Here is a 20674-nt window from a genome sequence, read left to right on the forward strand (position 1 = left end):
TAATGGGAAACGAATCACTGAAAACAGAAGAAATACGCTACATGTACAATCAGCTAATACATATAACAAAAGTCAGCAGTGAAGTAGTTATATTTGGAACAGATGTTTGATTTATGTGATAGAAGCATTTTGTGAAGCGGCGACATAGCAGTCCGAGACGTATAGAAAAAACTGAAAAGGTGCTATGAAAACAAAAATTTCATACATAATTTCGAAAATATGATCTATATGCTAAAATTCACATGAATTTAACATACCTTCTAATACCAAGCAACATTTCCTCTAATGACATTATTTTTCACACAATACTCTTAGTATTTATTTCATGCTTATAGGAGTATATCTCTGCATATTTGTGTTTAGGACTTGTTGAGATTTCCCGATGGAGACAAAACATATGTTGGAGAACGAGGTTCTGGTTTAAGTGGTGGTCAGAAGGCTCGCACAGCTTTGGCGAGGACAGCATATTCTCGTCAGTAAGTTTTACTTGTAGATGACCCGCTTGCGGCGGTTGATGCTCGTGTATCAAACCACCTGTTTCAGAAATGCATATGTGGTTTTTTATCAGATAGACTTCGTTTATTCGTTACTCATCAACATCAGCTTCTGCCTTATATGGACAGAATCCTAATTCTAAAAGAGGTATATTTTTGTAACTTATTTCGTTCAAAATAGTATTTATCCAGACTAATGTCATTTAGTTATGAATTTCGGCATAATAATTGTTTCAGATACATTTTGCATGAAAAAGGTTTAGTTTTATTTGTTGACAGTAAATCTGTTTTCTTAGAGATATGTAAATGTTGAAGGATTAGAAATTATCTAAACTAGTTTGAAAGTATCGCTTAGTTATTAAAACAACTTGCTAACTTACATGAATTTAAGTACTTTCACACAATGGTATCTGAGATGAATCATGCTTTTTCTAATTCATGGAATGGTATTTGAAGGGATCAAAATAATGATAATAATAATAATAATAGTAATAATAATAATAATAATAATAACAGAATTTATGCCAGTTTACAGGCATGATCAACTTTATATAGATAGTAACATTAAATGTCGAGAACAGATATATAATATAAGACTGTTTTAAGTGTTCCAGTTCAAAAATTCTTTAGTTAGTACATTTTTTACACGTATTACAACAATGAAAGGCATAAACCGAGAACTTTTAATCCTTTTTAAGTTGACATCCTGTTGATGTATGAACGGTACACTTAAGGTCATTTCCTGCGCCATAACAAATTGACTAAAGCCATCTACGACTAGAGAAAATGAAACTGTTATAACGCGAAATATAACGTGGGTATTGCGATAGGACTACACGCAATTCTACCGATTGACCGAATTCAGATATCCTAGTTCGACCCCAATACTGTTCCCCAACTCCAATAAATCAGAACACAGCCGTTAAATAAGAATTGTTTATGGGGTCAGCAGCAGAACAAAAATGGTTTACAGACAAGGCATATTTATGCAGTTACGATGACTATTAACAGTAACCAATGGAAAGGAAGGACACGTGAAGGTTATAATTAGGACGACTCAAAATTGACCAATAGGGAAACGACACATGAAAGTCATAGTTAGGACACTGTAAATAATGGCCAATAGGAAATAACATGCGAATTATGTGAAGAGTCTGAAAACATACCATTTTACATTCGAGATAATTTTTGGGATATTCTTGTGAATATCCTAACACCTCCCCTTGGAAAAAATTAATAGCGACGCAATCGTGGATTTACCTGAAAGTTCTTTGGTTTTCTGCGTTTGCGTGCCGACCTCCTTCGAGGTAACGACCGAGAACTTGAAGAATGTTCTGCTTGATTAGATGACTGAGTTGCCTCCGTTGTAGGTATTGGCGGAAGTTGGAAAGTATCCAGTAGTAAATCGAGTGGGACGCATTTCGTAACTTCAACTTTTTCCTTGGATTCTCTTGGCCTTAGTTGATTATGGTGCCTGGTCCAGATTTCTTTGTTTACTCTGACCTCATACATGACCTTCCCCTGTCTCTTTGCGACTTCACCCTCTATCCATCTATCATACCCATGTCTATAGTCCCGCACATACACTTTTGCGCCAACTTCGTAAGGAATTCGGGTATTCTTCATGTGAGGACTCTGCTGGGCTACTCGCCTGGGTGTCATTGCACTATGAATTGTTCGTAGCTTTCGTCCAGGCTGGAGGAGTTCGATGAATCGATTTTGGAGGTCTGTAGCATGCTGTTGTGTAGTAGCAGGAGTTTGTACTTGATTACAGATAGTGCTGATAGGAAGATTGGCAAGACCAAGTTCTTCGAACCAATCTAAACCCAGAAGGTTGAGAGGAGATTTGGTGATGTAGCACGTTCCGTTGAAGGTTGTATCTCTGAACGAAATACAGCAATTAAGTTCACCATGAAGGCGGAGATGACCACCACATGCACTAACGGCTGTCTGCGAAGATGGTTTGATGGGAGGTTGACCCAAGGTTCGCCAAGTTTCTTTCGACAGAATAGTGATATCTGATGCAGTGTCCAACTGCAATCGAACTGGCTGACCATTGATTGAGAGGGTTAGAAATTTGCGTCGCGTGGCGGCATGGGTGTGGAAGACTGCTGTTAAACTTCCTGATGAGGGAACCGGCTTTTTAGGATAACGATGCTGCGTCTGTTCATTTCGACGGCTATTGGGTCGATGGGATTGACAAAAACCGCTTTTGTGACCAACTTTATGACAGCGATCGCACAGCTGCTGTTTGAATGGACAAAATTTCACATAATGCCAGGCTCCACAGTGCCAACATGGAGAGGGGGGCTTCTTGTGAACCGGTCTGGAGTGATTAGAGAAAGAAGGAGCATTGGCTTTCGTAGGACCACAGGTTGTTGATCTCGGAGATTTGTTCTGACGTTGGACAGCGTGAACTTCGCAACCACCCTGGCCCCCAGATTGGACCAAAGTGGTGTCACGCTGCAGGTTGACAATGCGTTGATACTCGTCGGCGATTGCATTAAGTGTCAGCGTAGGGTCTTGTTCAAGGCGGTTCAGCAATCGAGTTCTGATGTCGGAGAATTTGGGTGACTGAAGACTACATATGAATACGAGGGATTTGAATTGGTCGTCGGTAAGGGATTTGAGCTTGAACCGTTCGCACTCACGGTTGACAATGCCAACATGGGTTAAGAAGTCATCGGACTCGTTCATGACCAGTTTTAAACAGCGATAACGCGTATTAGAAAGTGAATGATGGTCACCAAAAAGTTGACTGAGAGTTTGAACAGTGGCATCGAAGGAACGGTCTCGTGGGTTCTGCGGTAGAATATAGTTGCAATACTTATCAAGCTCTGATGGACCAAGTTTTCGAAGGAGAAGACGCACCTTCCACGAATCATCTCTGTCAGCAAGGTCGACTTTAAAAAGATCTTCATAACGTCTGAACCAGGTATCAAATGTAATATTGGCATCAGGATCATAAAGAAACTCTGAAATACTACTGGTAATACCGTCGACTGATTGAGGGATTGTTGGTGTACATGAGACTCGGGAAGAGATCTGCGTCTGAGTAAGCATCTCCATCAGCTTCAGCTGTTGCTTGAACAATTCTTCTAATTTAACTGGATCCATAGCTAGTCAGCAACTTGTTTGCAAAATCTCCGTCGCCAAATTGTTATAATGCGAAATATAACGTGGGTATTGCGATAGGACTACACGCAATTCTACCGATTGACCGAATTCAGATATCCTAGTTCGACCCCAATACTGTTCCCCAACTCCAATAAATCAGAACACAGCCGTTAAATGAGAATTGTTTATGGGGTCAGCAGCAGAACAAAAATGGTTTACAGACAAGGCATATTTATACAGTTACGATGACTATTAACAGTAACCAATGGAAAGGAAGGACACGTGAAGGTTATAATTAGGACGACTCAAAATTGACCAATAGGGAAACGACACATGAAAGTCATAGTTAGGACACTGTAAATAATGGCCAATAGGAAATAACATGCGAATTATGTGAAGAGTCTGAAAACATACCATTTTACATTCGAGATAATTTTTGGGATATTCTTGTGAATATCCTAACAGAAACAGAGAGAACGGAACAACCAAAGCAATACTAACTGCGATAGTTCAATCACGTTTACTGTAATACATGTGTCAGGTGATCTACTGCATGTGTTAGATGTTATTCAAAATAGTTAGGGTTGCCAGGGATGGTGTAAGTGTAAAGTATCAGCTAGTGGGTAGGTTTACTTAGTGAACCCAGTAATAAAAACAATTAAACATTTAATATTCCTATAATCTCACTTGTGGAATGTGAAATACTTACAGGTGTAAGGACATTTAAATCATTTTCAGAGGAAAAGTAAGCATCAATGCAGCGAACAAATGGTGGAAGTGATTTTACTTCACGAACAGATTGTGATAAATTATTCCAGAGTCTGGAAAATTTACTGGTAAAGCAATTCATGTGGATGCTATAACTAGTAGTTTTTGCATACTTAATTGTTTCATTGGATGTGATAGTTCGTTAATTTTTTTTAAGAAAAAGATTGGATTTCGTTTAACTTTCTACTTCCATAAAGGATCAAGTTCACGTTTATTGATTCCGGACTCATAATTTAAGGTACAATCAGTCCCAAGAATGAGAAGTGTAAATCGTCTCTGAATGGATCCCAGCTTTAATTTATCCCTTAGGAGTAGTGGGACACATACTCTGTACATTAAAGTACGTAATTCGTTGTTATAGAGATCACGAATCATTCAACCCAGAAGACGTTGAAAAGTGGAGATCTGTTATGAGACCTGTTCTGAGAAGGACAAATTGTAGGAGTACGTGAGTCTTAAGTCCACTACTGTATGTAGCTTGAGTAACGTCTTACCATTTATGGTAAGATCTAAGTTGAGTGATGTATCACTAAAACGTATCCATCCACATTTAGCCGTGTTCAGCTGCAGCTGCCATTTTGAGCACGACTGTGCTACCTTGTTGATCTCTATACTGATGTCATTTCGCACACCGTTCAGCTCACGAGGAGAAAGCAAATACACTACTTGAAGATCACTTGCATGCAAAAGAGGCTTGCCAATACAAAAGCAACTGCAAATATCACTGATATATTCTAAAAAGAGCAAAGGGCCTAAGACACTACTTTGTATCACATCATTTGTGACCGGGACAGCATCCGACAAGGAGTTTGTTTTGATTATTTGTAACCCAATGTTTTGATGGTGGTCATGTGAAACCAGTATGATACAAAAATTACCAATAATTATGTGAACTAATTGCTCAATAAGATATTCGTCTTCTCACGATTATCAATAGTCGGGAGCAGTATAAACACTATAACATTTCCGACTACACATTACTCTAATTGTAATACAATTCATATTCAGTAAAATAGAGATGTGCTTCGGACGAAGAATGTACTTCGAGTTTTTATTTCTACAACCATTAGGTGGACTATATATTTTAGATTCAGTAGAAATCCTTGTAACTTATAAATATAACAATGGATTACGTGTCTTGTTGTCTAATTTTTGGAAACTTTCTTTTAGTTCTCAATGCTTTTGATTCTCGTTAAACATAAATGTGAAACTGGTCTTTTCTAGGGAGAAATCACATTTTTTGGAACATATTCAGAGCTGCAAACAATGAAATTACAAGCGGATGATCTTTTAGATAATTCTTTTGATCATTTAAGTGACTATGGAAAATCCCTACTCCCGGATGGTGACACCAATGAAAGGGAAACCAACATGATGTTTAGTGGATTCCGTAGGCAGTTATCAAAGACTTTTGTGAGTTTTAGGTCTGACACCCGGAGCAGTTATTATTCGACTTTACAGTCCTCAAGACAGTTGGAAGACTCGGGGACAGATGGAATGATATTTTCATCGTTTCCTTTAGTTCGTGAACATTATATAGATGATTATTCATTTGTCAGTGAAAGATCCGTCCAAAGGTCTTTGATATTGCCTAATGGGAAGAAAGTAAGAAAACACTATTTTTCGTATAATTATTTAGATGTTAAATTTTATATCTATAACAAATCCACTGGTTATTTTTCGACTTCTTGTTATCAGTTAGTAACTTGATTTCCAGGTTCCAATGTAATAATATTTATTTCTATCATTTAACTATTAGACATAACCACTGAGATAACATAAAATGGATTACATGTATTAGACTAGTTGTGTCATTTTCTCATCGTTTACAAATCGCCGAAATATCGAAAAATTAATGTTATTTTTAGGCCTACCGTTGAAGTAAGACGTTATTTGTTTACTAGGAACAAATTCAAATATGTTATAAACATAATTCTTAATCTAAGAGAATATCGGAAAGCTTTAGTATTGTCGTAAGCCTTATTTTTCAAAATATTCCCCCCTGTCTTAATTGTGTAAATTAGATATTTTTTTGCGTTGAGCCACTCATACTGTCTTAAACTTTAGTTTTTTCAGGACATTTTGGTCATTTCATCGGTTATATTAACCGTCAATAGCACAGGATTTAGGTTTGATGAAACTTATTTCTCTGTAACTTATCGGTGACGATTTGTCTTTTGTGGTAGATTTAATTTAAAAGGGTATATGATGAACGTAATTCACCTGTGAAGTTTATGACCATCAGTTGATTTTTGTGTTCAGTGCAAAAGTCTATTGAGCATCATCCTATTTATTCAATGCGACTATCTTGATCAATGATATAGTCTAAGGAATCTGGATATTCAAATTACTGTTTTGCACAGATTATCATCAAACATTTGTATGACTGCATTGGCTTAATACAATGTTTGAATTCGGAATTGAACATGATATAATGTCTCTATGCTGACTTTTATACAGATATTTGTGATGTCGACTTAACTAATTGAGAAGTTAAGATAGTGTAATAAGAAGACGAAGATTGTCAGAACTGTGTGATATATTAGCGCAATACATATACTTGTTAAGAACATTTATATATAAAAATAAAAGGTCAACTAGACTAGAAATGGAGGGTAAAAGGAGACAAGGATAATAAAGAAATGATGTGAAAACAATTTGAAACACAATCACTCTGGATAATAAGCTAATATTACCAGGGTAGGTTTAAGGTGAGAACAAACTGTTTTTCATTACATAAGGGGGGTTTGATTTTTCGTATGGCTAAGGCTTCAATAAACCTTAGTATACGCCCTTTTACACTTTTGTACAACACCACAAAATCCGATTTAAGATCAGTCATATGACCTGTTTCAACTTGAAGAAAATGCGCTGTCACAAGTACTGACATTTTATATCAATTTTAGGGAATAAATAACCAATTATAACAAATCTAAAACTAACCATTTAATTGGACGAGACGGAATGAAAAATATTGGAAAATGGGATAAAAAAAATTTTCAAAAGGGATGAGAAAAATTAATTGAAAAAAACAATAAAAATGGCCGTGTGTTTAATGATATTCCACCAAATGTGTTTTGCTGGAAAACATGAGTACTTCTAGACAATAATAACTGGCATAAAGTTGTTTCAATATCCCTGTTGCGCTTAGAATGCAATTCGTTTATTGCAAACAAATTGTCATTCTTAATGGAGAGTAGTATATTCATTATCTCATTTTACTTCTTAGTAAAGATTTTATAAATTTAACTATCTACCTCCGAAGTATTAGCTATTTCTTCCTTTTTCATTCTGTGTAGTTTCTAGATCAATGTAAGACCTGTACTAGTTAGACTCATGGCTGCTTCATTATATTTACATTCACATTTACATATTCATTACTCATTTTAGAGTAATGGATAGGGCTGAACTATTAATCTTTCGTTAAAATTCTCGTTGGATTTAGAACTACCGGATAGTTTCATTATAGGGTCCAAATGTTTAGTTTCGTTGGTTGTTTGGTCGCCTTTACTTTAGTTCTACATTAGTTACCCATATTAGTCATGACATTATATCTGAGTCTGTTTTAAATAAATCTCAGTTCTATTTCCCTCTTTGAGATTTGAAGATTCTGTTTTTCGATACTCACTCAGTGGGTATTAGGGGTTTGGCCTCATTAGCAGCTAAATGCTTGATCATTACAATCAATCGACCATCTCATTAGTGTGCATTTGTAAACTTTTGGGACTGATAATTTCATCATGAATAAATATTTTTTTAAAAATACATAATGGTTTCTAAAGTGGTCAATATCTTGAATGCATTTTAACACGTTTTTGGATCATGTTTTTGTAGAGTATCAGAACAATAACTACCACAGGGTCTTACGAATCTATACAAACAATTAAGTCAAGCGTGCTTGACATTTTTGTTGTTGGTGAAACGGAACGAAATAACAAAACAATTGATAATGGGAATATTTCAGAACATCATAAAAGTAAAGAAACTATTCCAGGTGAAAATCTTAGACATGGAAAGGTTGGATGGAAATATTACTTGGTTTTTGGTCGAATAACCGGCAGTCTTTTCCACTTGATAATTACTCTTTTGATGTTTGTTCTTACAACTGTTGTTTATGCAACATTCGATTTGTGGATAGCAAGATGGTAAATTTAACATGGTTTATTTGGTTTTTCGTTCGTTTTTTTTGTATATTTCATTCTTGGAAATGTATTTTAATAGATTTAGGCGCTTTCTTCCACTAATTGATCGTGCCTCCATGTATACAAAAGTTTGTAAAGTGAAAATTGTCGTGTTTGCTCCTTGATTTGTTTTTTGCCTTATTTACGTGATCTGTCACAGACCATGAGATTGATCGCTACTGCATGTCCATCTTCTAATTATCATGGGGAACTACTTCAGTTTGAATATAGTTTTCACCATAGAACAGTATCAGTTCTTATCCTGAATATCATAGGTTCAATTTATGGTTGAGTCATCGACCTAAAACCGACACAAATAGACTGCTTATTACCCTATGGTTTTGAATGGTTCTTTAACTAATGTCGATACATAACCAAAACCACCTACAAAATCTGCATTCTCTGGGAGTTAAGTTCTCTCTGTGAGACTACTGGTTTTGTAATCGCTTCCGATGGTAACCTGGGTGCACACTATTGACAAGTCTCATACCAGGGCTTTCTGTTTTCCAGCAGTTCACTACCTTGGGTCAGCACGTGATATAAGACTACGAAAATTTAACAATCTCTACAAGCCACCTATTCAATGTTCACTAGTTTGTGACTTTGAAGTCATAAGTAGGTTTTCAGTCTTGATATAACTGATTTTTGAATTGTTTTGACCTTTCTTATGATTTTACTTTTTACTTCACTTACTAATAGGATTAATATTGTGAATAATCGTAACGAAACGAACCGTCCATTTGCTAATGACTCGTCACATGTTATGGGAACGTGGAAGTGGAATGATAATTTTGTAAATATGTACATAATTATAATCCTAACCATACTGCTAGTGTTTTTTAGTACAGCACGAACGCTACTATTTTTTAAAGTAAGCACTTTTGTTCAATCACTTTATTACAAACTTAATAGTCAATTGATTGTGAGAAATTACTGTGTACAGTATTAAACCACTGATCGTTTGACCTATACACTGTTTCATAAAAATTTTGACAGGCGTTATAAAGCTTATTCATTATCACTTTACCTTTGAATTTATTAAATCTGGTTCTGCGTAAAAGATTAAAACATTAATATTGTAGGCGAAGATGGATGTTGAATATCAGTGAAATCTTGGACGCGTGTTTCGTCCTATTTGAGACTAGTTAGCTGCATGTACTTGCATCCCGCAGTTCGCTCCTGGACTCAAACCCGGTACCGTTCGCTTCAAATGCCATCGCGTTATCCACTCAGCTACCGAGTCCTCATAGCCGCTAGCTTGTGCAATAGGGGAAGTTTTAAATTCGTTTTATATGGTTGGTTGAATCTTCCCATTGATGTTTATGACTGTGCAGGATGCACATATGCCAATAAGAGACTGATCAATTGCAGACCTAAACATCGAGGGGAAGATTTAAACAAACAATACAAAGCAAATTAATATTGTAAGTTATAAATTGATTTACGAGGAGAATAAAAATTATCATGTGTATTCAGTGACTGACTTTGAACTGTAGAGTCAACGACTGTATCAATAAGACTTCTAGCCCTTCATTTTATTCCTGAGAGTGGAATATATGAAAACATTAACTAAGACGACACCCAGTCTACACGACAAGTGACTGTCTTAATAGTTTCATAGAAACATTGTCCAGTACAGTGAGATTTATTACAATCAATTAGAAAACGAATGAGATATTAGGGTTCTGGTATTCTTTCAGATACTTCATTAAAGCCAAACTAGGACAAACAAGTCCTTAATCAGCTTACCGCTAATTTACTATCTGACTAAAGACATGTAAATATTTTGTTGCTCTCTGTAGCGTTAATATTTATGTGAGATAATATTACAGTTGATTGTCTTTAATCTGTATGGTCATGGTGTCTAGTTCACAAACATTCATTATTATTGTAGTTAGTTTTTCCACCAGGTGAATTTCTCATACTTTTGTTGATCATGAGAATTTTTATTTCTGTTCTGGTAGCAAATGACCTCTGTTGAGGAACGTTTGCACGAACTAATGGTTAAAGCCTGTCTTTCAACTAGAATACTGTTTTTCGAATCAAGTTCATCAGGTTGGCAAGTTTTATTCCTAAATTACTCTTTATTCAATGTAAATAGCTTTGATTTAAAAAAAAACACATTACGGTAAAGATCTATGTTGTTTGTGATTATGATTTTGTGAATAGAACGTCATTTTAATAACCAATTATCAGTTTATTAAAACGATGTATAATTACACTATTAACAGGTTGTTACACTGAAAATTTTCTGGAAACTATGGTACGGTTTACATCTTTTGACAAGACATTAAAAACTTAATATTTACTTATTTGACGGATGATTTACGATGTTTGTTGGAAATGCTAAATCGCTAAAAAAGACCATAAATTAGATAGTTCCAAACGGTACTACCCTGGTAATGATGAGACTGACCACAATGATACTTCAGAAAGTTTAGAAATAATATGATTGAAATGAGGCATGTTTATTCTGATATTGACTCTAATATGTTTGAAAAGTTGAATGTGTATCTATTCCGTCAGTCAGTCAATCAGTCAGTCAGTTAGTCAGTCAGTCAGTCATAACGTAGAACTTCGTACGTACGTACATCAGTTCGAATTGCCATACCACATTAGCACAGAGATGCAGTTGTCGATTCAAATCCCATAGTGGTAGAAGTAGAAGAGTATTAGCATTAATGTGAAAGATTAAGGTTTGAAGATGTTATTGAAAGAATATAATCCGGTGAAATAAATTTGGAAAGAGAAAAAGATAGAGACATAAGGAATTCAGAAGATTAGAATTTGGGAGAACACAAAGAGTAGATGCACCTTCGCCATTGCAAACGATTTTGAGCCATGTCACTCAAGGTCTCTAACCGTCGATTGCTATCATCCCGCGAATCCCAACCAGGTAGTCTACACCTACCAGCATGGCTCAGTCTAATTGTCAGCGACTTCATGGATTTGTGCTTTCAAGTTTACTCAATCTTGCTAAGAAGAAAAAAACAGTACTTTCAATTTAGAATGCTACTGTTAATTCAATAATTCCGAATAAATTGAGCATAAAGTAGATTGTTATAAATAAATAATATATTAATTCGTTGTTTATTTTTCCATTAAAAAAATTCAGGGAAAATATTAAACAGGTTTTCCAAAGACATTGGAATTATAGATGACCTGCTACCAACAAACACATTCGAGTTTTTACAGGCAAGATGGAACCAGTAATCTAAAATTGTATTGAATTGTTATTTCCTGTGGTTTTACGAATTTTATTCAAAGTCATTTAACGTTTTGCAACTGGATCTACTGGATTCTATTATAAATATGGGTATATGTCATTCATAATAGAAATATTTTACAGATAAAATGGTATTCGATGTTGTCATTCATGCTTTTGAAGACAAACCGTAAACTTGTTGAATGTCCAAGCTAAGCAAATGGATTGCAGATATACGCCGAGAATACTTGAATTATGAAGTTGTTATGAAAGCAACCTGTATTTGTTACAATGGCAGGCACATGAATACTTGTACTAGGAAACAAACTTATTTCGAACCATTATATGAAACCACTAATTAAAATACATTTAACCTCACTGAATTTTCTTACACCAAACAGTCTTATTATTTAATATTTGTTTAAAAAGTTGATGTTGGATCTCCAGATACGATATCTACATTCCAAACGGACTAAGTGAGGTTAATCTAATGATCACACCAGGATTCGGACACAGCATGTGTTGATAGGATGAGATTCTAGTGACTTATCCAGTGAGGAACCTGTGAAGGGAACTGGACTTGAAGTGTTCTTGACAACCTGCGAGTATAACCGCATTACCCAAAAGACAGCTCCTTGAAATCGGTTATGCATGAAATTTCTGGTGTTGTTTTAAAAGTCTTAGCTCTATAGTCTTAATACCTCACTGATCTGTAGGACAAAATGAAATGTACTACTGCTGTGACAGACCTTTCTAAACAACTCATTCCATTATGGGAAAACAGAATCACTGGAGGTGCTGGTGATCTGTACGTAACACTTTAATACCACCTCACCTCTGCACAACTGGAAATACCACCTCGCCCTTGGACTACGAGTCTGCTGATTTCAGTTTCCCTTCTCTTCTTGCCTGTGATGGTTGAACTTGAATGAATAAGCGTTCCAGACAATGGAATTCCACTGGGTCATCACGATATATGACCTAAATAATCACGTAAAGATGTTAGTTGAAAATTAGAGAAACCTTCAATATTCGAATATAGTAATCAGTATTATGAAGTTATTCATTCGGCAGAATGTGCCATAAGTTCTGTATTGACCCTGGGAAGTCGAAACTATTTACAATTGTTAACCCGTAATTCACGGAAGACTGCCACACCTAATTTTGTAAGTATTGTCCTCTTAATGCTCTTATCTCTAGTTTTGCTACTCTTCCAACTGTACAGTAGATCTTCATAATCAGTCCACAGTTCGAGAGAACGATTTTTGGGATCTTTTTAAATAACGTTTAATATGTAGTCGGTTTTCTCATAATCATGTGAATTATCTTATATGTTGTTTCAGGATGCTTGTGAGAAGAAAAACCTACTGTATTCACAGAAGTTTAATAAAAACTATTTGCAATATACATCATTTTATTGAAAATGACATTTAGTTAATAACATAGTGTTTCACATGCTTTGGAAAATTAGTTGCTTATTGAAATTATTATGGAGATGAGTTTTATTTGTTGACAAAAATGTATTTTTTTGTTTTACTAGTGTTTATCGCTTGTGGTGACTTTTTGTGCTGTTACAGTGATTTCTAGTTATTGGGCAATTTTTCCAGCTATAATTCTTTCTGTTTTCTTTTGGATAATTCGTGGAAGATATATGTGCTTATCCAGAGACTTGAGGAGAATGAAAGCAATCGGTAAGAATGTACTGATTGTATTTCACAAACGATTGAAAAGCTTTTTCGAGTCAAAAATTTATATGTGATTTACTGTTAATTTATGTCCATTATATTTGCAATTTGTTGTCGTTCTCGTACTTGAAATATTCATGGACAATTTTGCTAGTTACCTACAGACAACAATTTAGAAGATTTCCTACTACTCGAATCATGTTTTCGATCAGTTTGTTGCATACAGTAAAATATTCAATTGTATTAGAAAGTCTCTATTACAACCATCGTCCGTTGTAGATAGTTTTAGGTCAGGCATTTCTCCTTGCCGCCATCGAACCACGAACTTATTGAATATAAGGCTGGTTTAAATCATACTTACTTTCCGATTACTTTCTTTATATTGGTTCTAATTTGTATGGTGTTGTTCAAGCAAACAGAGTTCTGCAAACAGTTGAGTTGTTTATCTCTTACGTATTGTGTGTTCTTGAAGAAATACGTTATTGAGGGGAAGTCATGTACGATTTGGCTAGGTGAATACATTTAATTCAAACCTTGTGATGATTGAAAACTTAGTTGCAGTTTAGTCGTTTTACAAATTGGCGTTTATTAATTTTAAATTTAGTATTATCCTTGAGTTTGGACCATTTTAACTCAACAAGATTCGAAATTCTATTGGATGACTTTGTCATTCACCATACTTTATTCAGACATCATTGATTTTTAATCATAAGAAATGGCTATGAATTGTTGATTGTCTATTGCTAACGCAAACAAACGTCCATAAAACTCATTTGTGTAACATGTATTATACTACATATAAGTTTATCTTGTTGTTTAGAGTTTGTTCGATAATCCAATTCTAAAGTAATTTCATGCAATTAGTTCCCTTTATGAATTTAGATAAAGACAGAACAAATATTGATGCAGAATAGTATGAATTCATTATATTTCGTGGTGGGTTGTAAGCAGCTGATGAGAAACCACGAAATATAATGAATTCATAATATTCTGCATCAATATTTGTTCTGTCCAAAATAATTAAATGTAAGTCGTTCAGATAATGTCCTGAATTTAGTTGAAATTTACATATATGTAAAATACTACCGACCGTGCAAAGATTGGAAATTAGTACATAAATAATAATTACCATCATAGTTCAATGATTTCTTTGTTTTACAACTTTAAAAATTTATTTATCAGTAACGAAACTTATTCTAAGTTGAAAAGTTACAAAAAGTGGAAATTAGCTTGCAAAAAATTAGAGAACTGCTTGTTTTCATCATTTCAAAAATAATCAAGGTAAGTTTGAATTCATTCAACTTAACTGAACTTAATTCAACCTAATTGATAACAACAAGACTGTAAACATCTTGGTTGTAATACTGCATGTAGTCAAAAGAATAATTTCACATAAATGGTTACGAAAGTGTTATTCAGCATTTTCTTACAATATTCCCTGATATAAATTCAAGAAGTTTGACTAATTATTGGACTTTTTCCAACTTGATGAAAAACATATTCTTTCAATTTTTTACTAGTTAATATTCATGCTTATTTCAAAAAAGTACCACGAATCTCTAATTGTTTTCAAAATACTTCTATTTTATTTTATTCAGCATGTACTCCAGTGCTTTCTTGGATAAATATTACTTTACAAGGTCTACCATGTATAAGAGCCTCTGGAGATGAATCATTCAATTTAAATAGATTTTATGATGTAGTAAACAGTCATACGGATGTCTTCTACATGAATTTGGCTGCAGCACTTTGGTTTGGTATACGTTTAGATCTTTTATGTATAATATTTATTGCTTGTGTTACGACTATATGCTTAATATTAGGAATGTATTCAGGTATTTTTTTTACTGAATATATGTATATCTATATATATCTTTTGTAATTCTGCTTTTATATTGTTTACAGATTACTCAATATATACGGTAGCTTCAAGTGCTTAGTTTGAATGTTCAGTGGTTTTAAACTTAACAACTAGCACTAATCATATTAAGATTATTAAAATTCTAGACGCTCACATATGTTATTCACTGTCTCGTGTGTTAAATAAAACATTTTTTGATCATATTCTTGTCAGATTGTATAAACCAATTTGTTCATTTTTAATTTTTACTGCAAGTTTATGATATTTCTACATATTTTAGCAGAATTTATAATCATACAGTTCATGTTATTCTATATAAGCTGATCAATAGTAACCATTTACATACACCATTGCTTAAAACCGTAGTTGATCAGACCTTCAGTTTAAAGGTACTAAGTAAATTTTAAAGTTTATTGTTTCGAAACGAACTAATAGTACTATTTTAGTTATTTTTTTGAATCACAGAAATATCGGGAGCTAATGTAGGTTTGATGTTCACTTATTCAAGTAGCTTGATAGGATTGTTCCAATGGTGTGTGCGACAGAGTACTGAAGTTGAAAATCAAGTGAGTAAATGAATTGCAGAATTTTAATATAGTTTTTAATAATCATTCCTTTAATAACTGCATGTAGATGTTTGTTTACTATAGTTAAGTATTATCGTGGAAATGATATCAGTTTGAACTTATACCTATTTGTTCAATAATTGGATAAAATAAAGTCCCTCGTTTTGATTGCTTATGACTTTGATCAATAAGTCTTGAGTGACATCACTAGGTTTACCGTACTCTCTGGTTTAAAATGAGTACTTGATTGATACCGTGTTTTTGTTTAGTCTCAATGACGGTACTCTTCATTGATAGATTAATGTGTATTCAAATAGACATTTCATTTGGCGATCTGATGGTCATTAGGGAAAAGTTGTCTGTTTGAGATAGCTAATGTCAAATTATTATTTAAATCAGTCAGTAGCATCTGTTTTGGATATAACAATACCTTGTTTCACAAATTATGTTTTGTAAGTGATTTTCACTGAAAAACCTTTCGACACCAACATTGAGTTACTGAATAACTGGTAAGAGGTGTGATTTGCTAAATTAAGTTGAAAGTAATTTACATTTCCCTAGGAAATCAAAACCGGATTTTTATGTCAACCCTCGTTGTATCCAAGTTTCTTACAATATTATTTTTTGTTCTCACACGGTTTTCTTATGTTACAGGATTTTATGCTAAAATGTGATCTTCTGATTCACACATTTTAGTGGTATTATTTAAATTTTAAAACTTTCAGATAGTGTCTGTAGAACGTGCTATTGAATATGTAGAATTGGAACCGGAAACAACTGAAGCACAAGAGACATTACCGCCTGATTCGGATTGGCCATCAGGAGGCCATATTCAGTTTAAAGACTTTGGGCTGCGTTATGCTTCATCTGATACATGGGCGTTGAAAAACATAAATTTGGACATAAGACCTGGTTGCAAGGTAATGGATTTTGGTGTATTTTAACTTCACAATAGGATTTCCGACTTTGTATATAACAGTTTGAACTCGAAGTGTATTTTATTAAGAAAAAACTTTTTAGGTGTAAGATCTAGTTTTATTATTAGCATTACTTTCCAATTTTTAACTTCCTATTTACTTCCTGATGATAGTTCACTTGGTTTACTGGCTTTATTAAGTACATCGTATATTTTTAATTACAATACTGCGTTTAGCAGTTTGTGAGATGTATAGTGTCATTGCATCACTATAAGAATACGAATTACTATTATTTATTCCGAACATTAAAAAACATCTTAGAAACTTTATTTCTGAAAGTGTTTAAATTCCATAAACTTTTGATAACAACCTAATTCTCCCAACCAAACTTATTTGACTTTGTATATAATTTTCACTAAAATATTCATATATTTATCAGTTTTTTGAAGTGGATTCTATAAAACCTATGTGACTACTCAAGTTTGTTTATTTCACTTGATCGTGCTACAAATTTCTATTCAAAGATCCCTTATAATTAATCTTCAATCATTTTGAAACTTTTTAGTACTGATGTAATTTACCTTCAGCAGTCTTCACAATACAACAAAGTATTTTCATAAAAGCCCAGGAAAAATTAATGAAGAACAGTAAAGAATAATAGGTAATATTCAAGAATTAACAAATCGTAGGAGTAAATGTCTAATAATGCCAAAAGCATGCAGTCCCTTTATGTAGTAAGTTAGATTCAAAACTTGCTTGGATAACGTTAAAACATGAGAAGACCAAGAGAGATTAAAGGGAAAATTAGACCAAGGCAAATGACTTTTGATACTGAAAATACAAGATGACTCATCACAACTAAATTTTATTTGACTTCAGTATTCCTTGATCCAAGAAATGTGGTTATTTTACATTATTGAATTAATATTACTTCATCACGTTCTGATTGTATGGCGTAACTTATTTTAAATGTTAGATACTTGTAGATTGCTACTTAATTGCAAAGTTTTCTCTCTATTACTCCATAGGTGTGGAACATGGCCTGTGAATGTAGAACACATGCTTAGGGTATCAGTTTTTGATAACAGTTGTCTTTGAAGCATAGGACACTTATTGTGGAACGACCAAGTGATTAATGATAAACTCAAGTAAAGAAAGATGGCAAATCAGTTGATGTGGTGATGAACCTTCGTTGACTGGGGTGTCTGGGAAATGCTTTATGTGTGCTTAACCACTGTCTGCCTTGATATGTAATGGTGGTCGGTGTATGAGTAGGTTGAAAGAAAGTTAGAGATGACTGAATCATGATATGGTTTCAGTTAATGCATTAACGAACTGACTGAAGTGTGTTGGTGCATAAAAACTTTTTGATTTTCGTTGAAGTGATAAACACGATCAGTGGTTGGAGACTTTTGGTGATAATCTGTACGGTGTTTATGACTGACCGACTTGCATATGCTATACCATATGGTTTATCCTTAACGAATACTCTATTTGACAATAATTAGAAAATGTAATTCGTTATAAAACTACTGAAACTACTTAGATGTGTAAAACATACTGAATATTCTAGAAATACGTACAGTTGATTTATTTTAGAAAGAGTGAACTGATCATCAGTTATACAGTAGATGAGCAGAAATATTTGTAGCTGAAGGTGATAGCTTCAGAGATATTTTTTTACCGAGCTGGTTGGTTTGTTCTTGAAGCTTCCATTCCCTTTCTCAACCAGATCATCAGCACACACTTTAGTAAAAACTGAGTCATCAGAATTTCTTTACAATTGATTAGCAGCTTGTTTTGTTAACCAAGAACTTACTCGGTGGTTCTTCATTACTGTGTGGTCTCTGTTTGCAAATTTGTTTTGACCGTTTTCATTCTGACTCGCTCAGAGGCTAATGCTATCAAGATAAAATGAGAGCTTGACGATCAAAACATCCCACTCAGAGAACCAAGCACCTTCAAAAAGTTCTCTGGAGCTTGATATGAAGTTGATAATAGTTTAGCAGCCAGAGTTTTGGATATTTTGTATGGTGCTTAATACACTAAGCTTGTTTTTCTTACTGTCTGTTAACTTCCGTTTAGTATTCATTTCATAGTTAACACCATCGAGTGATCTTATTTAATCAACCATGGAAACCAGGAAGCATTGGATAGCTACTTCATAGTAGTTTGGAACTCCTCAGAATCGCGCATCCTGGACCCTACCAACAGGGATCGTGTACTTAATTTTCAAATTACTAATCAAGCATATTATAGTGTAGATGTTGGACTTTACTTAATTTGTAATATTGATGAACCATCTTGTTTTTGATGATTTCTTTTGCCTAGGAACAGTTCATGATGTTAGCTACAAAATTCAGAAAGATCTCCATGAGCCTAATGCTGTAATACTCATTTCTATTTAGTTGAAATTCATGTTAAGTCACAAACACATACTCATGTCTCACTCCACTATCATAGTGAATGCCGAACAGCGAGATATCTAGGTTCAGGGTTTTATTAACTACGGACAAGCGCCTAAAATATCAATCAGGCTAGATATAGATTCCATTTGATTTAATAACTGAATCCGCACAGACTTGTAGCCACAGGTATATCAGTCGATATCATTCTATCAGCACTGTAGGACTAGACGAAAATACTATTGGTCACTACTACGTCGCCGAACAGTTTTAAATCCATATGAACTTCTCTCGCCATAGTCTATAATTGTATAACTCCTTGTGATTTCAGGCAGTTGTAGCTGATAACATGCCGTGAATCAAATTAAGTCCACTTTATTTTACAGTCTTTGTTGTTCCTAATGTTTCAATGGCATTAGTGTTGAGAATAAAAAAATACCATACTGAGAACTGTTTACCAAAATTTATTTTGTAAGCCACATTTTCGATTTTGCAACATCTTTTATTAGGTGGGTATAGTGGGACGAACTGGTGCTGGAAAAAGTTCCATAATTTCTGCTCTATTTCGACTTGTTGAAGGTGAGAAAGGATATATACTAATAGATGGAGTGAATATCAAACGTTTACAACTGCAATACTTGCGAAAAAGAATAGAAGTAATTTCTCAAGTAAAGGAATATTATTAAGAGTAAATAATTGCTTTAATGTATAGGAAGTTTTTATTTAGTTTTATCAGATCAATTCTTGATAAGAACATTAACACCCTAATCTTCTTTCCACCGTATTTTACGTTCCATCAAACTGAAATGTTTGGATTGCAGCTTTTGTTTCTTCTAGTTGCCATTTCATTTATGAATCCTTGAATGAGACTCTGACGAATAGAGTATGAAGTATTTTCGAACCAGATTACTTACTTACACCTGTTAGCCCTCGTGGAGGAGCATAGGCTGCCCACAAGCACTCTCCATCCAACCCTGTCCTGGGAAATCCTTTCTAGTTCTTTCTAGTTAACATTCATCCTTTCCATGTATGCTTTTCTTTCCCGGTGTAATGTGTTCTTTGAACTTCCTCTTTTCCTCTTTCCTTCCGGATTCCAAGTTAGGGATTGAGTCGTGATGCAGTTTGGTGATTTCCTCAATGTATGTCCGATCCACTTCCAACGTCTTTTCCTAATCTCCTCTTCAAATGGAAGCTGGTTTATCCTCTCCCACAGTAGGCTGTTACTGATAGTATCCAGCCAGTGAATGTTAAGTATTTTGCGTAGACGAATGTTTAGAAATACTTGTATCTTCTTGTTGACGGTTGAAGTAGTTCTCCACGTTTCAGATCCGTACAGTAGAACTGACTGTCTTCACGTTCGTATTGAATATTCTCACTTTGATATTGGTTGAGAGTTGTTTTGAGTTCCATATGTTCTTCAATTGTCGGAATGCGGTCCTTGCTTTGCAAGTCCTCGCCTTTACACCTCCATCAGA

The 20674-nt window shown here is 34.4% G+C and overlaps 1 protein-coding gene across 1 annotated transcript in view; it reads left to right on the forward strand.

Moving 5' to 3' along the window:
- The window catches only part of Smp_167610, a gene marked incomplete at its 5' end in the record, with an annotated part of 34867 nt that overhangs the window by 7976 nt on the left and 6217 nt on the right, over positions 1 to 20674 (forward strand). The window contains 11 exons of the mRNA XM_018794296.1: positions 375 to 476; positions 5604 to 5984; positions 8214 to 8524; positions 9260 to 9431; positions 10525 to 10615; positions 11676 to 11769; positions 13353 to 13456; positions 15049 to 15285; positions 15777 to 15877; positions 16603 to 16797; positions 19709 to 19867. Of these exons, the coding sequence (XP_018648723.1) occupies positions 375 to 476; positions 5604 to 5984; positions 8214 to 8524; positions 9260 to 9431; positions 10525 to 10615; positions 11676 to 11769; positions 13353 to 13456; positions 15049 to 15285; positions 15777 to 15877; positions 16603 to 16797; positions 19709 to 19867 (1947 nt within the window). The remainder of the gene's footprint in view (positions 1 to 374; positions 477 to 5603; positions 5985 to 8213; positions 8525 to 9259; positions 9432 to 10524; positions 10616 to 11675; positions 11770 to 13352; positions 13457 to 15048; positions 15286 to 15776; positions 15878 to 16602; positions 16798 to 19708; positions 19868 to 20674) is intronic.

Source organism: Schistosoma mansoni, chromosome 1 (genome assembly GCF_000237925.1).
Source record: "Schistosoma mansoni strain Puerto Rico chromosome 1, complete genome".
Classification (NCBI taxonomy): domain Eukaryota; kingdom Metazoa; phylum Platyhelminthes; class Trematoda; order Strigeidida; family Schistosomatidae; genus Schistosoma; species Schistosoma mansoni.